Raw genomic sequence first — 14,401 nt, 5'->3', positions numbered from 1 at the left:
TCACTGTCCATAACTCTGCTAATTTTCATGTCATCTGCAAACTTACTTATCAGGCCACTTACATTTTCACCCAGATCATTTACTTACACTCAGTGGCTACTTTATTAGGTACACCCGTGTCCCTGTTTGTTAATACAATTATCTGATCAGACAAACGTGGCAGAAACCCAATGCAGAAAAAGCATCAGACATGGTCAAGAGGCTCAGTTGTTGTTCAGATCAAACATCAGAATGGGGAAGAAATGTGATCTAAGTGACTTCGACTGTAGGTTGATTGTTGGTGCCAGATGGTGTGGTTTGAGTATCTCAGAAACAGCTGATTTGCTGGGATTTTCATGAACAATAGTCTTCAGAGTTTACAGAGAATTGTGCAAAGAAGAAGAAAATCCAGAGTGGCAGTTCTGTGGGTGAAATCGACTTGTTAATGAGAGAGTTCAGAGGAGTGAGGCCAGACTGCTTCAAGCTAATAGTAAGGCTACAGTAACTCATATAGTCACACATTACAGCAGTGGTGTTAAAAAGAGCATCTCTGAATGCACAACACAACGAACCTTGAAGTGGATGGGCTACAACCGCAGAAAATCATTAACATACGCTCAATAGCCACTTTTTAGGTACAGGAAGTAGCTAATAAAGTGGTCACTGGGTGCATATCACAAACAATAAAGTTTCCAGCACTGAATATTGTGAAACAGCACTAGCCACAGTCCTCCATTCAGAATAACACCTCTCAACCACTATCATCTGTTCTCAATAACCAGCCCTATTTTGTTTCCAACTAAATGTGGATCCTGTGTGCCTGAACCTTTTGGACCAACCTACCATGGAAGTGCTTTATTCTAGGCCCTACCCTCACCATGTTGTTATTGAATTATAGATGGCAGTACAGAAACAGGCCTTTTGGCTATCCAGACCATGCCAAACAATTATTCTGACTGGTCCCATTGACCTGCACCTGAAGCATAGGCCTCCCCACCCCTCCTATCCATGTACTTATCCAAATTTCTCTTAAGTGCTCAATTCAAACTTGCATGCACCACTTCGACTGGCAATTAGTTCCACACTTTCACTACCCTCTGAGTGAAATTCCCCCTCATATTCCCCTTAAGTATTTCCACTTTGACCCTTTCACCCTTAACCTATGACTTCTGATTCTAGTCTCACCCAACCTCAGTGGAAAAAGCATGTTTGTATCTATATCCCTCATTGTTATGATTGAAACATTTCTACACAGCCCTTTCCATCTTTTCCAAAGGTCTACTATGAATATGGCAGCTCAAGTGCTGGACAATATTCAGGAGAAATAGGGCAGAGACAAGGTTACTCAGGTTCCAGCTGTTTAACTCTGGAAAATCATAGTGTGTATTTAATACAGTATGTCATGATACTAGTAATTGGGAGTTTTGGCTGTCATCTTTATTTTAACTATTAGTTAGGGTTGGAACGATTTTATTCCATTACAGAAACATTAATAAGTAGGGCTAATGTAGACTGGTCTGTGAGATCACTCCTGCCTGTGGACCGGTCTGATCCACAATTAGGCAAAGATTTGTGGTCACAGCGAAAATAAGGTAACTTTCCACTGTTTATTCTTTAGCAATAGTCACTCCCAAGAGACTTAATCTGTGTGGGTATTGACAAAATGGAATGCTCCATTTGTTATCAAAGTAGCAGAGAAACCCTTCTTGAGCTTTGAGCAATGCTTTCTGAGAAGACTGGTCTAAATTTTCATGTGAAGGTTGCTTTTAAATCTTGGATGAATATTGTCAGAGGCATTTGCACTATAGGCACTGGGCACTACTCCAGGGTCAAATATAGCCCTCTGATGTATAGAATAAGTCTTCCACTTCTATCCAAGGTATTGTCATTGCTTCCAGTATAAAAAGTATAAACTATTACACTAGATGTACCACGTTTTAGGACAACCTGAGACTACAGCACCTCTCTAGAGGGAGTTATTTCTGACATCACTTTTTGTCTGGAGGGAAAGAATGACATATTCCTACATAACAATAGTGAAGTCGTCATGTGTCACTGTTGTACTTTGCACCAGTCTTTCACTTTGAAACAACAGATGCTATCTGGCATCTCCTTAAAGAATCAACCCACCATTTTCATCGGTTTGGTAAATTGGGTTATTATTGTTACATATACACCAAAGTACAGTGTAAAACTTTGTTTTGCATGCTATCAATATAGATCATATCATCACATCAGTACAGAATGTAGAATAAAGTGTTATGTTAAAGTGTAAGGGTTAACTTTCTGCCCATCTCCATATGATTTGTCATCCTCAGATTCTTGGTAGACAGGCAGTGATTTTCCAAGCACGTGAACGTAATAAGCAGGAAGGCCAAATCTGTCTCTGCTTCACTCTCATGATGACTGCAGCATTGTAAGAAGACAATTCCTACCCTATTGCACCTCTGCTCCTCCACCACCAGGGGCAGCAGAGCCAGATTTTTGACTCAGTCATGTCTGTGTACACATTCCACCAGCAGGGGCTGTTAGATACCAACAGGCAACAACAAAACTGGGTTACATCGCCTTTCTTTAATCCAGGACCCTTGGGATTAATGTAGTTTTCCTCTTTTGGATCTGCGCAATTCAGTAGAGGGAAAGAATTATGTTAGTAATATTTTTGGTCTTTATCCTGCACAATGGATTAGGAGAGCATTTTAAAATTAAAGATAAAAGAGAAATCTGAGCGAATTCTCCACAGAATTAATATAAAACAACATAGAAAATTAAGTAGATTGTAAGTATGTATTCCATGTATGGTGAAGAGGTAGATATTAAGAGTAAAAATAATATTTTATTCTCTTGTTTTGTTGCTTTTTAGATACACAGCTAAGAGCTGATGCAGTGGACTCAACAGAGAAAACTGAAGTAGGTGATGAAAGTAAGAGCATCTATCTCTTATCATCCCTTTTGTAAGCTAAAAACCTACAGTTTTAGCTAAAACCTTCCATCCAAAATAGAGACATCCTAATTTATGGGGAGAAAGATTGTGCAAAGCATTGGGGCAGCATTGGTTGACACCAGTCCTCACTGAGATTACTTCTGTTGTAGATCTGATGGTCAGTATCATAAAATATACTTAAGATGTAGATGAATTTCTGTGGACAGTTGAATTAGAGGAATAATGCACATAAGGCCAACTGCTTTCTCTCAATGGCACATAAAAATGCTGGAGGTACTCAGCAGGTCAGGCAGCATTTATGAAGTGAAATAAGCATTTGATGTTTTGAGCCACTATGTCCACTCCCACCTCTTTTTCTGCCCTTAATCTCTACAATTGCCAAAATAGTCTTTTTGTGCCTTTAATTTCTACAGCTCCTGTAGACACTCAGATTGAAAACTCAAAGAGCACCTTTGATGAGAACTTGCAGAAGAATTTGCCAGAAGAAGCTCCAGAGGGGCAAGTTAATGAAGAAGGTAATGATCCTGTCTAATGTTCTCTATAGTGGGGAAGTGGAATCAGTTAGGGGCTGTGCACACAGACTCCAGTACATAGAGAACAATCTGACCTGCAGAGCTTGAAGAATAACTTGATAACAGTTACTCTTGCAAGCTCATTGTCATGTGAACACATTGGTGTACTCCTACCAACACTTCATGATCATGACACAGAAACAGGCCCTTCAGCCCACTGGTCTATGCTAGTCATTGCACGCCCATCTACACTAATCCTGTTTTATTCTCCCCAAATCCCCGTCAATTCCCCTCCACATTTTATTACTCACCTTTACTTCCAGGGCAGTTTGCTGCAGTTAGCTTAACTGCCAAGTCATTTGTGCTTGAGATGTGGGAGAAAACTGGAGAACCTGGGGGTGGGGGAAGGGATGGGATACCCACTTGGTCCAATCCTTTCATTCTAACCAATTCCCCTCTGGTTGCCTTGAGAGAGGGTCATGGTGATTGCTGGGAGCCCTAATGATAAGAGCAGATTTCTAGAACCCCTGCAAAAATGGAACAAAGGTTTTAGTGAAAGGAAATATGGATCTAATAGGGACAAATATCAGAAAATTTTTGATGGGAAAAAGAAAGTAGCGAGGACTTTAAACAAATATTTTGTGTCTGTCTTCCTGTGGAAGATGCAAAAAAATACTTAAAATCTGAAATACCAAAAAAATGCAAGCAGTCAAGTAAACGGTATGCTTGCCTTTTTAGCAAGAGGTTGGAAGTATAAGTGGAAAATACAATTATTTCAGAATTGGTGAGTTTACAAGACAATTTGGTCTTTTTAGTATCAAAACCAAATATTGTTTGGTGATGGTATTGGTTTGTTATTGTCACATGTATCAAGGTACTGTGAGAAGCTTATCTTGCAAACTGTTCCTTATAACACCGAAAGAGACCATTTCATCCCACCAAGTCTATGTATATTCACAGAATAATCTATTCCCACTTATTTCCTTGTAACTTATTCTCTCCACAGTCCCCTTGCCTGTACCGCTAAGCAACACACTAGAGGCAATTTGCAGTCTCCAATTCACCTGCATGTCTTTGTAATGTTGGAGGAAGCTGGAAATCCAGGGGAAACACATGAAGTCATAGGGACCTCATACAGAAAGCAATGGACATCAGGATTGAACCTGGGCTATGGAGCTGTGAGTCCCACAAGGCCACCAGCTGTGCCCCTGTGCCTTCAATTGCTGCCTGACTTGCTAAGATCCTCCAGCATTTTGTGTGTGTTGCACAGCCATTGATCTCCCTGTTCCAAGTTTACCCCAGTATTCTCATATATTGTCTAGAAGAAGCTGATCTTGGAGCTCATAGCAAATTCATTGACCCATGCCTCTGTTTTGTTCTGTCCATTCCATTATGCCTGTGCAGATGAGCTTCCCCCCTGCTAATTATTGCTAATTCCATTAAATGCAGGCAATTATTTGCTATTCCTAACCTGAAGACTAGACATTAAACTTTGGAAGATTATTCAATCTTGTAGATGCCTGATCATATTCTCTTCCACAACCCACATATGCATATTTTCTAGCATGATTCATTGTTTAGCCACCAGAACCTGAAACCGTGCCGATCTGTCTCCTTCCTGACCCAGAAACACTGAAGCCACTTGTACTTCTTCAAGGATGATTTGCATCTTAACCTTCAGCAAGCAATGGGCTGTGGCCTCAGATAACCCAATAAGTTCCTGGTGTAATTGGTTGGAAAGTATTAAGTTGGAAACAATCAGAAAGTACCAGGGCTTCCAGGTATCATTGCAAGGAAGAAGTATGCAGACACTCTTACCCTTTGCACTAATTTGAACAATCCAATCCAATCAATCTATGTATAGATATCAGATAACTTCATATCAGAGTTCAATTGTGTTTTCTTGCATAAAAGATCTCACAGGAATATCCTCTCTAAGTACCAGGGTGATACTTTCCTGTTCCAAAATGTAACGTCCTACCTTTCAAGAACATAGGGCATGCGTACAGCACAGTACAGGCCCTTTAACCCACGGTGTTGTACTGACCTGTACAAAGCTACTCCACGATCAAACTAACCCTTCCCTCCTACACAATCATAACCTTCCACTTTTTGTACATCCACGTGCCTATCTAAGAGTTTCCATAGCCTAGAACGTTGAGCTGTCAGTTCTGCCCCTCCCTCAAGCATGTTTCTGCTTTGGCTGTGATATCCCAGCGCCATGCACAAATCCATGCCCTAAGTTCACCTGCCTTTTGTGCCAAGCTTCCTGCAGATCTTCCTTGCTCTCTGACTTTCCCTTGCCCATCCTGTCCATTGAAATTGCTCTTTTTAACATTTATAAAGAGAGCAAGGAATTAGCCCAGGTTCTGCACTACTGCCTTGGGTCCCACATCTCTGCCAGACTAGTTTAAACCCTCCTGATTAGTCATTACAAAAATATGCTAATTATATTCTGATCACACCCATTTCTCTCCATTAAAATAAATGAACTCACCGGGAATAGATTCAGTGAACAGGTTCTCATGTTCATCCTTCACAATGAGGAGTCCAGTGTCTGGGTGACAGTGACAACCAGTTGTGGGAATTTTGAAGTTTCTATGTTTGTGGATGTTTTCTAGGGAATCTCAAACTTCCTGATGGTTATGGAGCTAAATTCTCACATCAACTTTGAATAGGTTTTTTTTATTGTGGAAATCTCTGGCCAATATGATGTAATACTCAGATTTTTTTTTGAGAAACTGACACTACATGCAGTTATTCAGAGCTACAAAGCTTTTATTGCACCATAAAGTGCAGAAGCAGGCTCTTTGGCCCACCTTGTTCATGCTGAACATCAAGTACCCAAGCTGGTCCCAAGCTTCGAATCACAAAGTACCCCCAATTTCCTATTACAAGCCAACTTTGAATCCAATCTGCCAACTTCTTTGGATCCCATGGGTTCGCTTTAGGACCAGTCTTCCATTTGGGATCTTGTCTATGCAAATTACATTAACCAAACTGCTGTCTTCAATGTATTTTGCTATTCTTCAAAAATTCAACCAAATTATTCAGACAGGATCTCCCTCCAATCAACCAGGTCTGACTATCCCTGAATAGCCCCTACCTTTCCAAATGTAGGTTACTCTTATCTCTCACAATTTTGGTTCAATGGCTTTCTTACCACTGGAAGTTAGACTCATTGGCCTATGGTTACCTACCTTATCCCTGCTGCCCTTCTTGAATAAAGGGAACACATTTGCTGTCCACCTTCCACCTGGAACTTCACTTCAGGCCAGTGAAGTTTTAAATATCTCTGTCAGGGCCCCAGCAATTTCCTACATTACTCCCATTGCAGCCGAGGATACTGTTATCATGTCCTGGAACCTTTCCACCTTTACGTTTGCTCAGATATCTAATACCTCCTCCTCTTAAATGTTAACATGCTCTGTAACTCTCCCTCCCCTTCCACGAAACCTGCACCTACAGTATTTGTTTCCTAAGCGAATACAGTAAAGGAGTGTTCATTTCGAAGTGCCAGTAATATTTTGTGGACTGTCTTTGCCCTCCAGATATTTTTTTAAAATAGCACCTCCCCACCACCCTCCACAACTCATTCTCAGCACCAGAAGTGTCTCCTCTATTCTCTGTTCTTGATATTATGTACCATCTGCATCTGCTTATTTTTGGTTCCTCCTCTGGGCATTGCAAAACAGCTTTTAAACATTATGTTATACTTGATCCAGAGTCACACAGGCAAGGCAGGTCAGCAGAGCGACCAGAAGCAGAAAAATACTTTAATTCTGATGTTTTAAATCTTAAACCTTCCATGTACCATGAGTCAAAGTATAGAGCCTCCAAAATTTGAATAGTCTGAACCACGAACCTTATCTGTGCTGAGTCAGCTGAGGTGCTGCAATGCCCCATGCTGCACAGAACATCGCATATCATTTGTGAAAGAAGGCTCCAAGTCAAGGGTGTACAGCACAGGCTCACGATCAAGCATACTTTCTTCAGCCATTGATTGGTGTGTCAAGGCTGACCTGGACGGGAAAGGCAGTTTCCCAGAGCAAATAGTTTTCACCACATTGCGTCCAGATATAATCGTATGGTTTGACACCAGTAGAGAAGTGGTTATTGGTGAACTCACAGTCCCCGGGAAGACAACAGTGATGAAGCCCATGAGCGCAAGTTAACCAAGTATGAAGAATTAAGATCAGAGAGCAGAGGCAGAGGGTGGAAGGTCTCATGCTATCCATTCGAAGTAGGCTGCCGTGGGTTTATTGCGTTCACTGTCCAGAAGTGGCTGCATGACCTTGGCTTCACTAGAAGAGAGATCAAGTCAACCAGCAGAGCTGTAGCTGAGGCAGCAGAGAAGGGATCAGCATGGATGTGGACCAAGTATGTCCAGAGGGGCAGATAGTCAGACAGTGTATACATATCTTGCAAACCCTTCAGTAGTTGCATAGACACCTGAAGAGCAGACTATCTGTTGGATGGAAGTGACCAACAACTCTGATAGAGGCAGATGCCAAGTTTTTAAGCTCACCAGTGGGAGGAGGTGCTTTAGCACTGCTGGCCCACCACCTCAAGGGAGTCTTGATTATAAGCCGGCCGAAATTCCTGAAGACAGGTGGCAGATCAACTGATGATCCCACTGGTGAAAGCACAGGACAGCTAACATCTTAGTCCACGAGTATTTTTTAACTAACCCCCAGAAGATACCTGCACAGGATACCTGTTTACTGTTTAGTGAACCTTGCAGGTGAATGCATAGACAGGTTAAGGAAGGATATTAATGTTGCCATATCTGTCTAGTTTAAATAGTTTAATTAGTTGCTTCTCACTCATTGATTAGGCTTATTTATGAGGAGTAATTACTACTGTGAAGTAGTAGACTTGAGCATAGACTTTTAGATGTGGAACCAGATCCCAACTTTGCCAAGTTAGTTAGGGCGAAAACATGAAAACTTTTCAACATGCTGACCTAATGATATTTTCTGTAGCATGTACTGAAAATACTACTCTCTATTGATTAATCATTACTAATTATTAGCAACACATAGATTTTACAAGAGTGTGATGGAAAGATAATTCACTCCTCTTCATCCTTCTGACAAAATAACGTCTGATAGAGGGTCTTTGACTTGAAAGTTCAACTCTGTTTCTCATCCTACAGGTTTGCCCTCTCCTGTTGAGTAATTTCAGCATTTTCTGTTTAGCTGTGGATTTCCAGCATCTGCAGCTTGTTTGATTTCCATTCAATTCTAACATCTTGGTCAATGTTTTCAAATTCATCTCATTCTTTACGCCTTTCTATCTTGTAATCGCGCGGAATTGCTGCAATATTTTTCTGAGATGTTTGCTCCTGGTATAGTTATATATAAAATGCTGGTGCATATACAATCAGTGGCCAATTTATTAGGAACCTCTTGTTACCTCCTGTACTTAATAAAGTGGCCACTGAGTGTATATTCCTGGTCTTCTGCTGCTGTAGCCCATTCACTTCAAGGTTCGACATGTTGTGCATTCAGAGATGCTCTTCCGCACACCATTGTTGTAACGTGTGGTTATTTGCATTCCTGTTGCCTGCCTGCCAGCTCGACACAGTCTATCCATTCTCCTCTGACATAGAAACATAGAAAACCTACAGCTCAATACAAGCCCTTTGGCCCACAAAGTTGTGCTGAACATGTCCTTACCTTGGAAATTAGTAGACTTCCCCATAGCCCTCTATTTTTCTAAGCTCCATGTACCTATTCAAAAGTCTCTTAAAAGACCCTATCGTATCTGCCTCCACCACCGTTGCCGGCAGCCCATTCCACGCACGCACTACTCTCTGAGTAAAAAACTTACCCCTGACATTAGCTCTGTACCTACTTCCCAGCACCTTAAACCTGTGTCCTCTTGTGGCAACCATTTCTGCCCCAGGAAAAAGCCTCTGACTATCCACATGATCAATGCCTCTCATTATCTTGAACACCTCCATCAGGTCACCTCTCATCCTCTGTCGCTCCAAGGAGAAAAGGCCGAGTTCACTCAACCTATTCTCATAAGGCATGCTCCCCAATCCAGGCAACATCCTTGTATATCTCCTCTGTACCTTTTCTATGGCTTCCACATCCTTCCTGTAGTGAGGTGACCAGAGCTGGGCACAGTACTCCAAGTGGGGTCTGACCAGGGTCCTCATCTCTCATAAACTATGTGTTTTCATCCAAAAAACTGCTGCTCACTGGAAGTTTTTTGTTTTTGGCACCATTCTCTTTAAGTTCTAGAGACTGTTATGCTCGAGAACGCCAGAAGTTCAGCAGTTTCTGAGATTCTCAAACCACCCTGTCATGCACCAACAATTATTTCACAATCAAAGTCACTTAGATTACATTTCTTCCCCATTCTGATGTTTGATCAAAAAAAAACCTATTGATCATGTCTGCATATTTTTATGCATTAAGTTGTTGCCACATGATTGGCAGATTAGATATTTGCAGTAACGAGCAGGTGTACAGTGTACCTAATAAGGTGGCCATTGAGAGCATAATCAAAAAGCTTTAATGTCCTTAGAGAATTCAACAGTGCCTAGAGTAGTTGAGTGGGTAATAGTCTTGTCTGATTCTGAATAACACAAACCATTGAAGTCAATCTGTCCTATAACAGTCATACATCAGAAACATAGAAAACCTACAGCTCAATACAGGCCCATAAAGTTGTGCCGAACATGTCTTTAGGGACATGTGCTTAGGGACTTAACATATTGTTAGTTTTTCTTCTACACTGAAGATGAACTCTCAGTCAGCCTCACCATGGTCCTTTCACGTGATTTGTTTAACTCCATTGCCCTTTTGAAGTACACCATAGAAAGAATTCAGTTTTCTTTATTACTGTGAAGCAGTTATGTATGGCATGTTCTGCCTGGATGGTACACAAATACATGTTTACCCCTCCCTCACTCTCCGCCATTCACAGGGATCACTCTCTCCGTGATTCCCTTGTCCATTGTCACTCCTCACTCATCTCCCTTCTGGCACTCATCCCTCCAAGTGGAAGAAGTGCTACACCTGCTCATTCATCTCCTCCCTCATTCAGGGCTCCAAATTCTCCTTCCAGGTGAAGTAACACTTTTGTTATCCAATACAGTTGGGGTCATCAACTGTATTCGGTGCTGTCGATGCAGCCTCCACTAAATCAGTGAGACCAGACGTAGACTGGGAGATCATTTTGTTAAGCACCTTTGCTCCATCCACAACAAGCAGGATTTCCCCGTAGCTGACCATTTTAATTCCAATCCCCATTTCCCTTCCATCACATCACTCCATGGCCTCATCTACCTCCACAATAAGGCCACACTCAGATTAGAGGAGCAACACCTCATATTCCCACAGGGTAGCCTCTAATCTAATGGTATGAACGTCAATATCTCTAACTTCCAGTAAATGTTCCCCCTCCTCCTTCCCTCTTCTTCCATTCCCCACTCTGACTCCCCTCTTACCTCCTCTTCTCACCTGTCTATTACCACTCCCTGGTCCCCCGCCTCCTTCCCTTTCTCCCATGGCCCACTCTTCTCTCCTATCAGATTCCTTCTACAGTCCTTTACCTTTTCCACCTATCACCTCCCAGATTCTTCAACCTCCCTCACTTCACCTCCCCTCCCCTTCCCCCCACCTGGCTTCCTTTATCACCTTCTAGGGTGTACTACGTCCCACCCCAACCCCACCTCTGGCTTCTTCCTTTCCAGTCCAGATGAAGTGTTTCAGCCTGAAATGTCAACTGTTTACTCCCCCGACTGACCTGCTGAATTTCTCCAGCATTTTGTGTGTGTTACTCTGGATTTCTAGCAACTGCAGAATCTCTTGTATTTATGAACCTTATCTCTGTAATGGAAGCAAGATCAAAATGGTAATGAAAACTTCAACTCAAGTACCCAACCACATAAATGAAATTTACAACATCACACGTCCTGTATATCAGTTGTTTATTGCTCTAGCGATGAACGTGGCTTTTGGAGTTCACTGCATCTTGGTATACGGTGTGTGACAATAATAAAACAATGCCAATACCATAAGACCATTTTACGAAGGGATTAAAACAGCCTTTGCACTATCAATTTTACAGCTCCTGATGATGCTTACGCTGAGCACTTGAAAACGAGCTCTCCGGATGGACCCACAGAGGAGGAGAAGGAAAATGCAGAAGGAAATAGTTCCATCAGTGATTCCATATAATCGGCAGAGAAGACATTGGCTGGAGCTGCACATATGACCCCATTACAAACAGTGCAACACTGCTCTTCAACAGCTCAGACTGACTATGGCAGTCTGATACAGCAAAAAAAGCACCTTAACACCAAAAAAATACATATATGAAATTGCAGTTTCTTTGAGGTATTTTTCTTCATCTGATTCCTCACAGAACAACGTCTATCATTAATCAACCATAACATTGTTCTCTTATTAAGTCTGGTTCGGATAGTAACAATCCAGCTTTAATTGATAAAGGCTGATTTATTGATGACTGAAAACTTGATATGTCAGTAGGTCCAGCGTACAACACTGGCTAGCATGACACGATGACAGCTCGGGGCATTCAGGGAGTCAGAGCTCAATTCCGACGCTGTTCCATGAATATTCCCTGTGGAATGCATGTGTTTTCCTCGGGTGCTTCGGTTTCCTCCTACACTCCAAAGGCTGTTAATTGGTCATTGTAAATTGTCTCATGATTAGGTTAGGGTTAATCGGGGTTGTGGGCTTACTGGGGCTTTGGCGGCTTGAAGGACTGGAAGGGCCGACTCCATGCTGTAACGCTAAATAAATAAATGACTACCATGCCTTGATTTTTTTTAAAGTCACATGATGTTGTCCTATTTAACATTATTGGTACTAATCATTCAACTTCTGTCAATTTTACTTCTATGTTTATGATCACTAGTTATTAAACTCGTCACCAGAAGGAATAGATTTTCTCTTTCCAGTGCATCAAAACCACTCAGCCTCTTGAAGAACTCCATTTTATTGCATTCTAGTCTTAGAGTCATACATCATGGAAACAAGGCTCTTATTCCCAATTAATTTTCTGCTGCTCAAGATATCCTTCTGAGCAAATACAATTTGCTTGCATTTGGCCCAAATTCTTCTTTTCTATGCATCTTTTAAAAGCTGTAAATGTACCTCCCACTAGCATTTCTAGCAACTTGTTCCACATACATCTCCTTACTTCAAACCAATGCCTTCTGGTTTTAAACACTCTTACTGTGAGGAAAGGATTGTAATCACCCACCTTACTTATATCCCTTATGAGTTAATATACTGTATCTCTGCTTAATTAATCTTAGCCTCCAAAGTTCCTGGGAAAACAGGCCTCAGCCTATCCATTTGTCAAACAGTTCTGTCCTAGCAACATTCCTGTCAATCTTTCTGTACTCTCTCTAACTTAATGACATTCTTCCTATTAGCTGGAACTGCACAGAATATTCCAAATACAGTCTCGCCAAAGTCCTGTATAGGCCTATCATGACACTCATGACTTGTATCCAATGTGCTAATGATGAAAGCAATGTCTTCTTCACCAACTGTGTTGCCATTTTCAGGGAACTACGTACTCGTACCCTTCCTTGTTGTACAACACTCTCATGAGCCCTGCATCTATTGTGTAAGTCCTGGCTTGGTTTAACTTCCCAAGATCACACTTACCCGAGGTAAATTTCACCAGCCGCTCCTTGGCCCACTTTCCCAGTTGATCTACATCCTTTTGTAATCCTGCATAATCTTGACTACTATCCACTACACCACAGACTTCGGTAGAATTGGCAGTCTTATTGATCATACTAAATTGTAAATATGACTAAATTTGATTCTTCCACATTTTAAGGAGCATTAGCGCTAACAAATCCTGCAGACATTGCAGTAAGGCTCCTTGGAATCCTTGCTGAGGCCTTTATATCAAAAGATTAAAAAGTTTTATTTGTCACATGTACATTGAATCAAAGTGAAATGCGTCATTTTGCGTCAATGACCAACACAGTCTGAAGATTGTTCTGAGGGTAGCTTGCAAATGTCACCAAACTTCTGGTGCCTAATTAGCATGCCCAGAACTCACTAACCCTAACCCGTATATCTTTGGGATGTAGGAGGAAACTGGAGTGCTCAGAGGAAACCCACGTGGTCCTGAAGAGAACATACAAATTTCTTACAGTGGTGGGAATCGAACCCTGATTGGTGATTACTGGCATTGTAAAGCAATTGCTCTAACCGCTAAGCTACTGTGCTGCCCACCTCATAAAACAAGGTGCCTAAACAATCCATGTTACTGCAGCTAACTAGCCATTGATTGGACATGCATGCACATCGGATTTAACTAAGGATGTGGAAATCACTGTCTCCTTACTCAGGTCTTTTACATCACTGAGTGTCGTAATTTACCGAAAGGAACTTTTCAAGTGTAAAGACTGAACTACAACTTCACTATGATCTATAAGGAAATGTTGTGAATGATAATGTGTGCTAATGATATTTGTAATACATATAGTTTTATCATAAAGTTATGTCAATCTAGTTACAGCAGTACAGTATACTTGAACTGAGATGTTACCCGATTATTTAATGGATCTTGGAAAATAAATACTACCCTGCTCTAAAAATTGACTCCCATAGTATAGCATTTTGGTCTGACCTAGGACCATAAGTAAACTGATGGGGCCAAAAATTTCCTTAAACCTTTCCGAGTCCACTGCTATGATTTCTCAGGATGTGTGATAGCACTTACTTTTATTTTTGTGAGTAGGATTCTATCACATAAATAACATTTAAAAAGCACTTGGATAGATACATGGTAGGAAAGGTTTAGACTCTGGAGGTTTAAACTTTAGAGAGACATGGGCAAAGGGGACTAGCTTAGATGTGAGTTTTGGTCAGATGGAAGAGTTGGGCTAAAAAACATTTTTTCAATACTGTATGACATTATGAAACAACTCTGAAGTTAGAACAGAAAATGCTGG

At 41.3% G+C, this 14,401-nt stretch overlaps 1 protein-coding gene across 4 annotated transcripts in view; it reads left to right on the top strand.

Annotated features, from left to right (window-relative positions):
* The window catches only part of LOC140199418 (thioredoxin domain-containing protein 6-like), a 75,612-nt gene extending 61,211 nt beyond the window's left edge, over positions 1-14,401 (top strand). For all 4 annotated transcript variants that reach the window (XM_072261482.1, XM_072261479.1, XM_072261481.1 and 1 more), the window contains 3 exons: positions 2,843-2,902; positions 3,337-3,438; positions 11,524-14,401. In XM_072261482.1, coding sequence (XP_072117583.1) covers positions 2,843-2,902; positions 3,337-3,438; positions 11,524-11,633 — 272 coding nt within the window. In that variant the 3' untranslated portion in view covers positions 11,634-14,401. The remainder of the gene's footprint in view (positions 1-2,842; positions 2,903-3,336; positions 3,439-11,523) is intronic.

Source organism: Mobula birostris, chromosome 6 (genome assembly GCF_030028105.1).
Source record: "Mobula birostris isolate sMobBir1 chromosome 6, sMobBir1.hap1, whole genome shotgun sequence".
Lineage (NCBI taxonomy): Eukaryota > Metazoa > Chordata > Chondrichthyes > Myliobatiformes > Myliobatidae > Mobula > Mobula birostris.
This window is presented reverse-complemented; position numbering and strand designations above follow the sequence as displayed.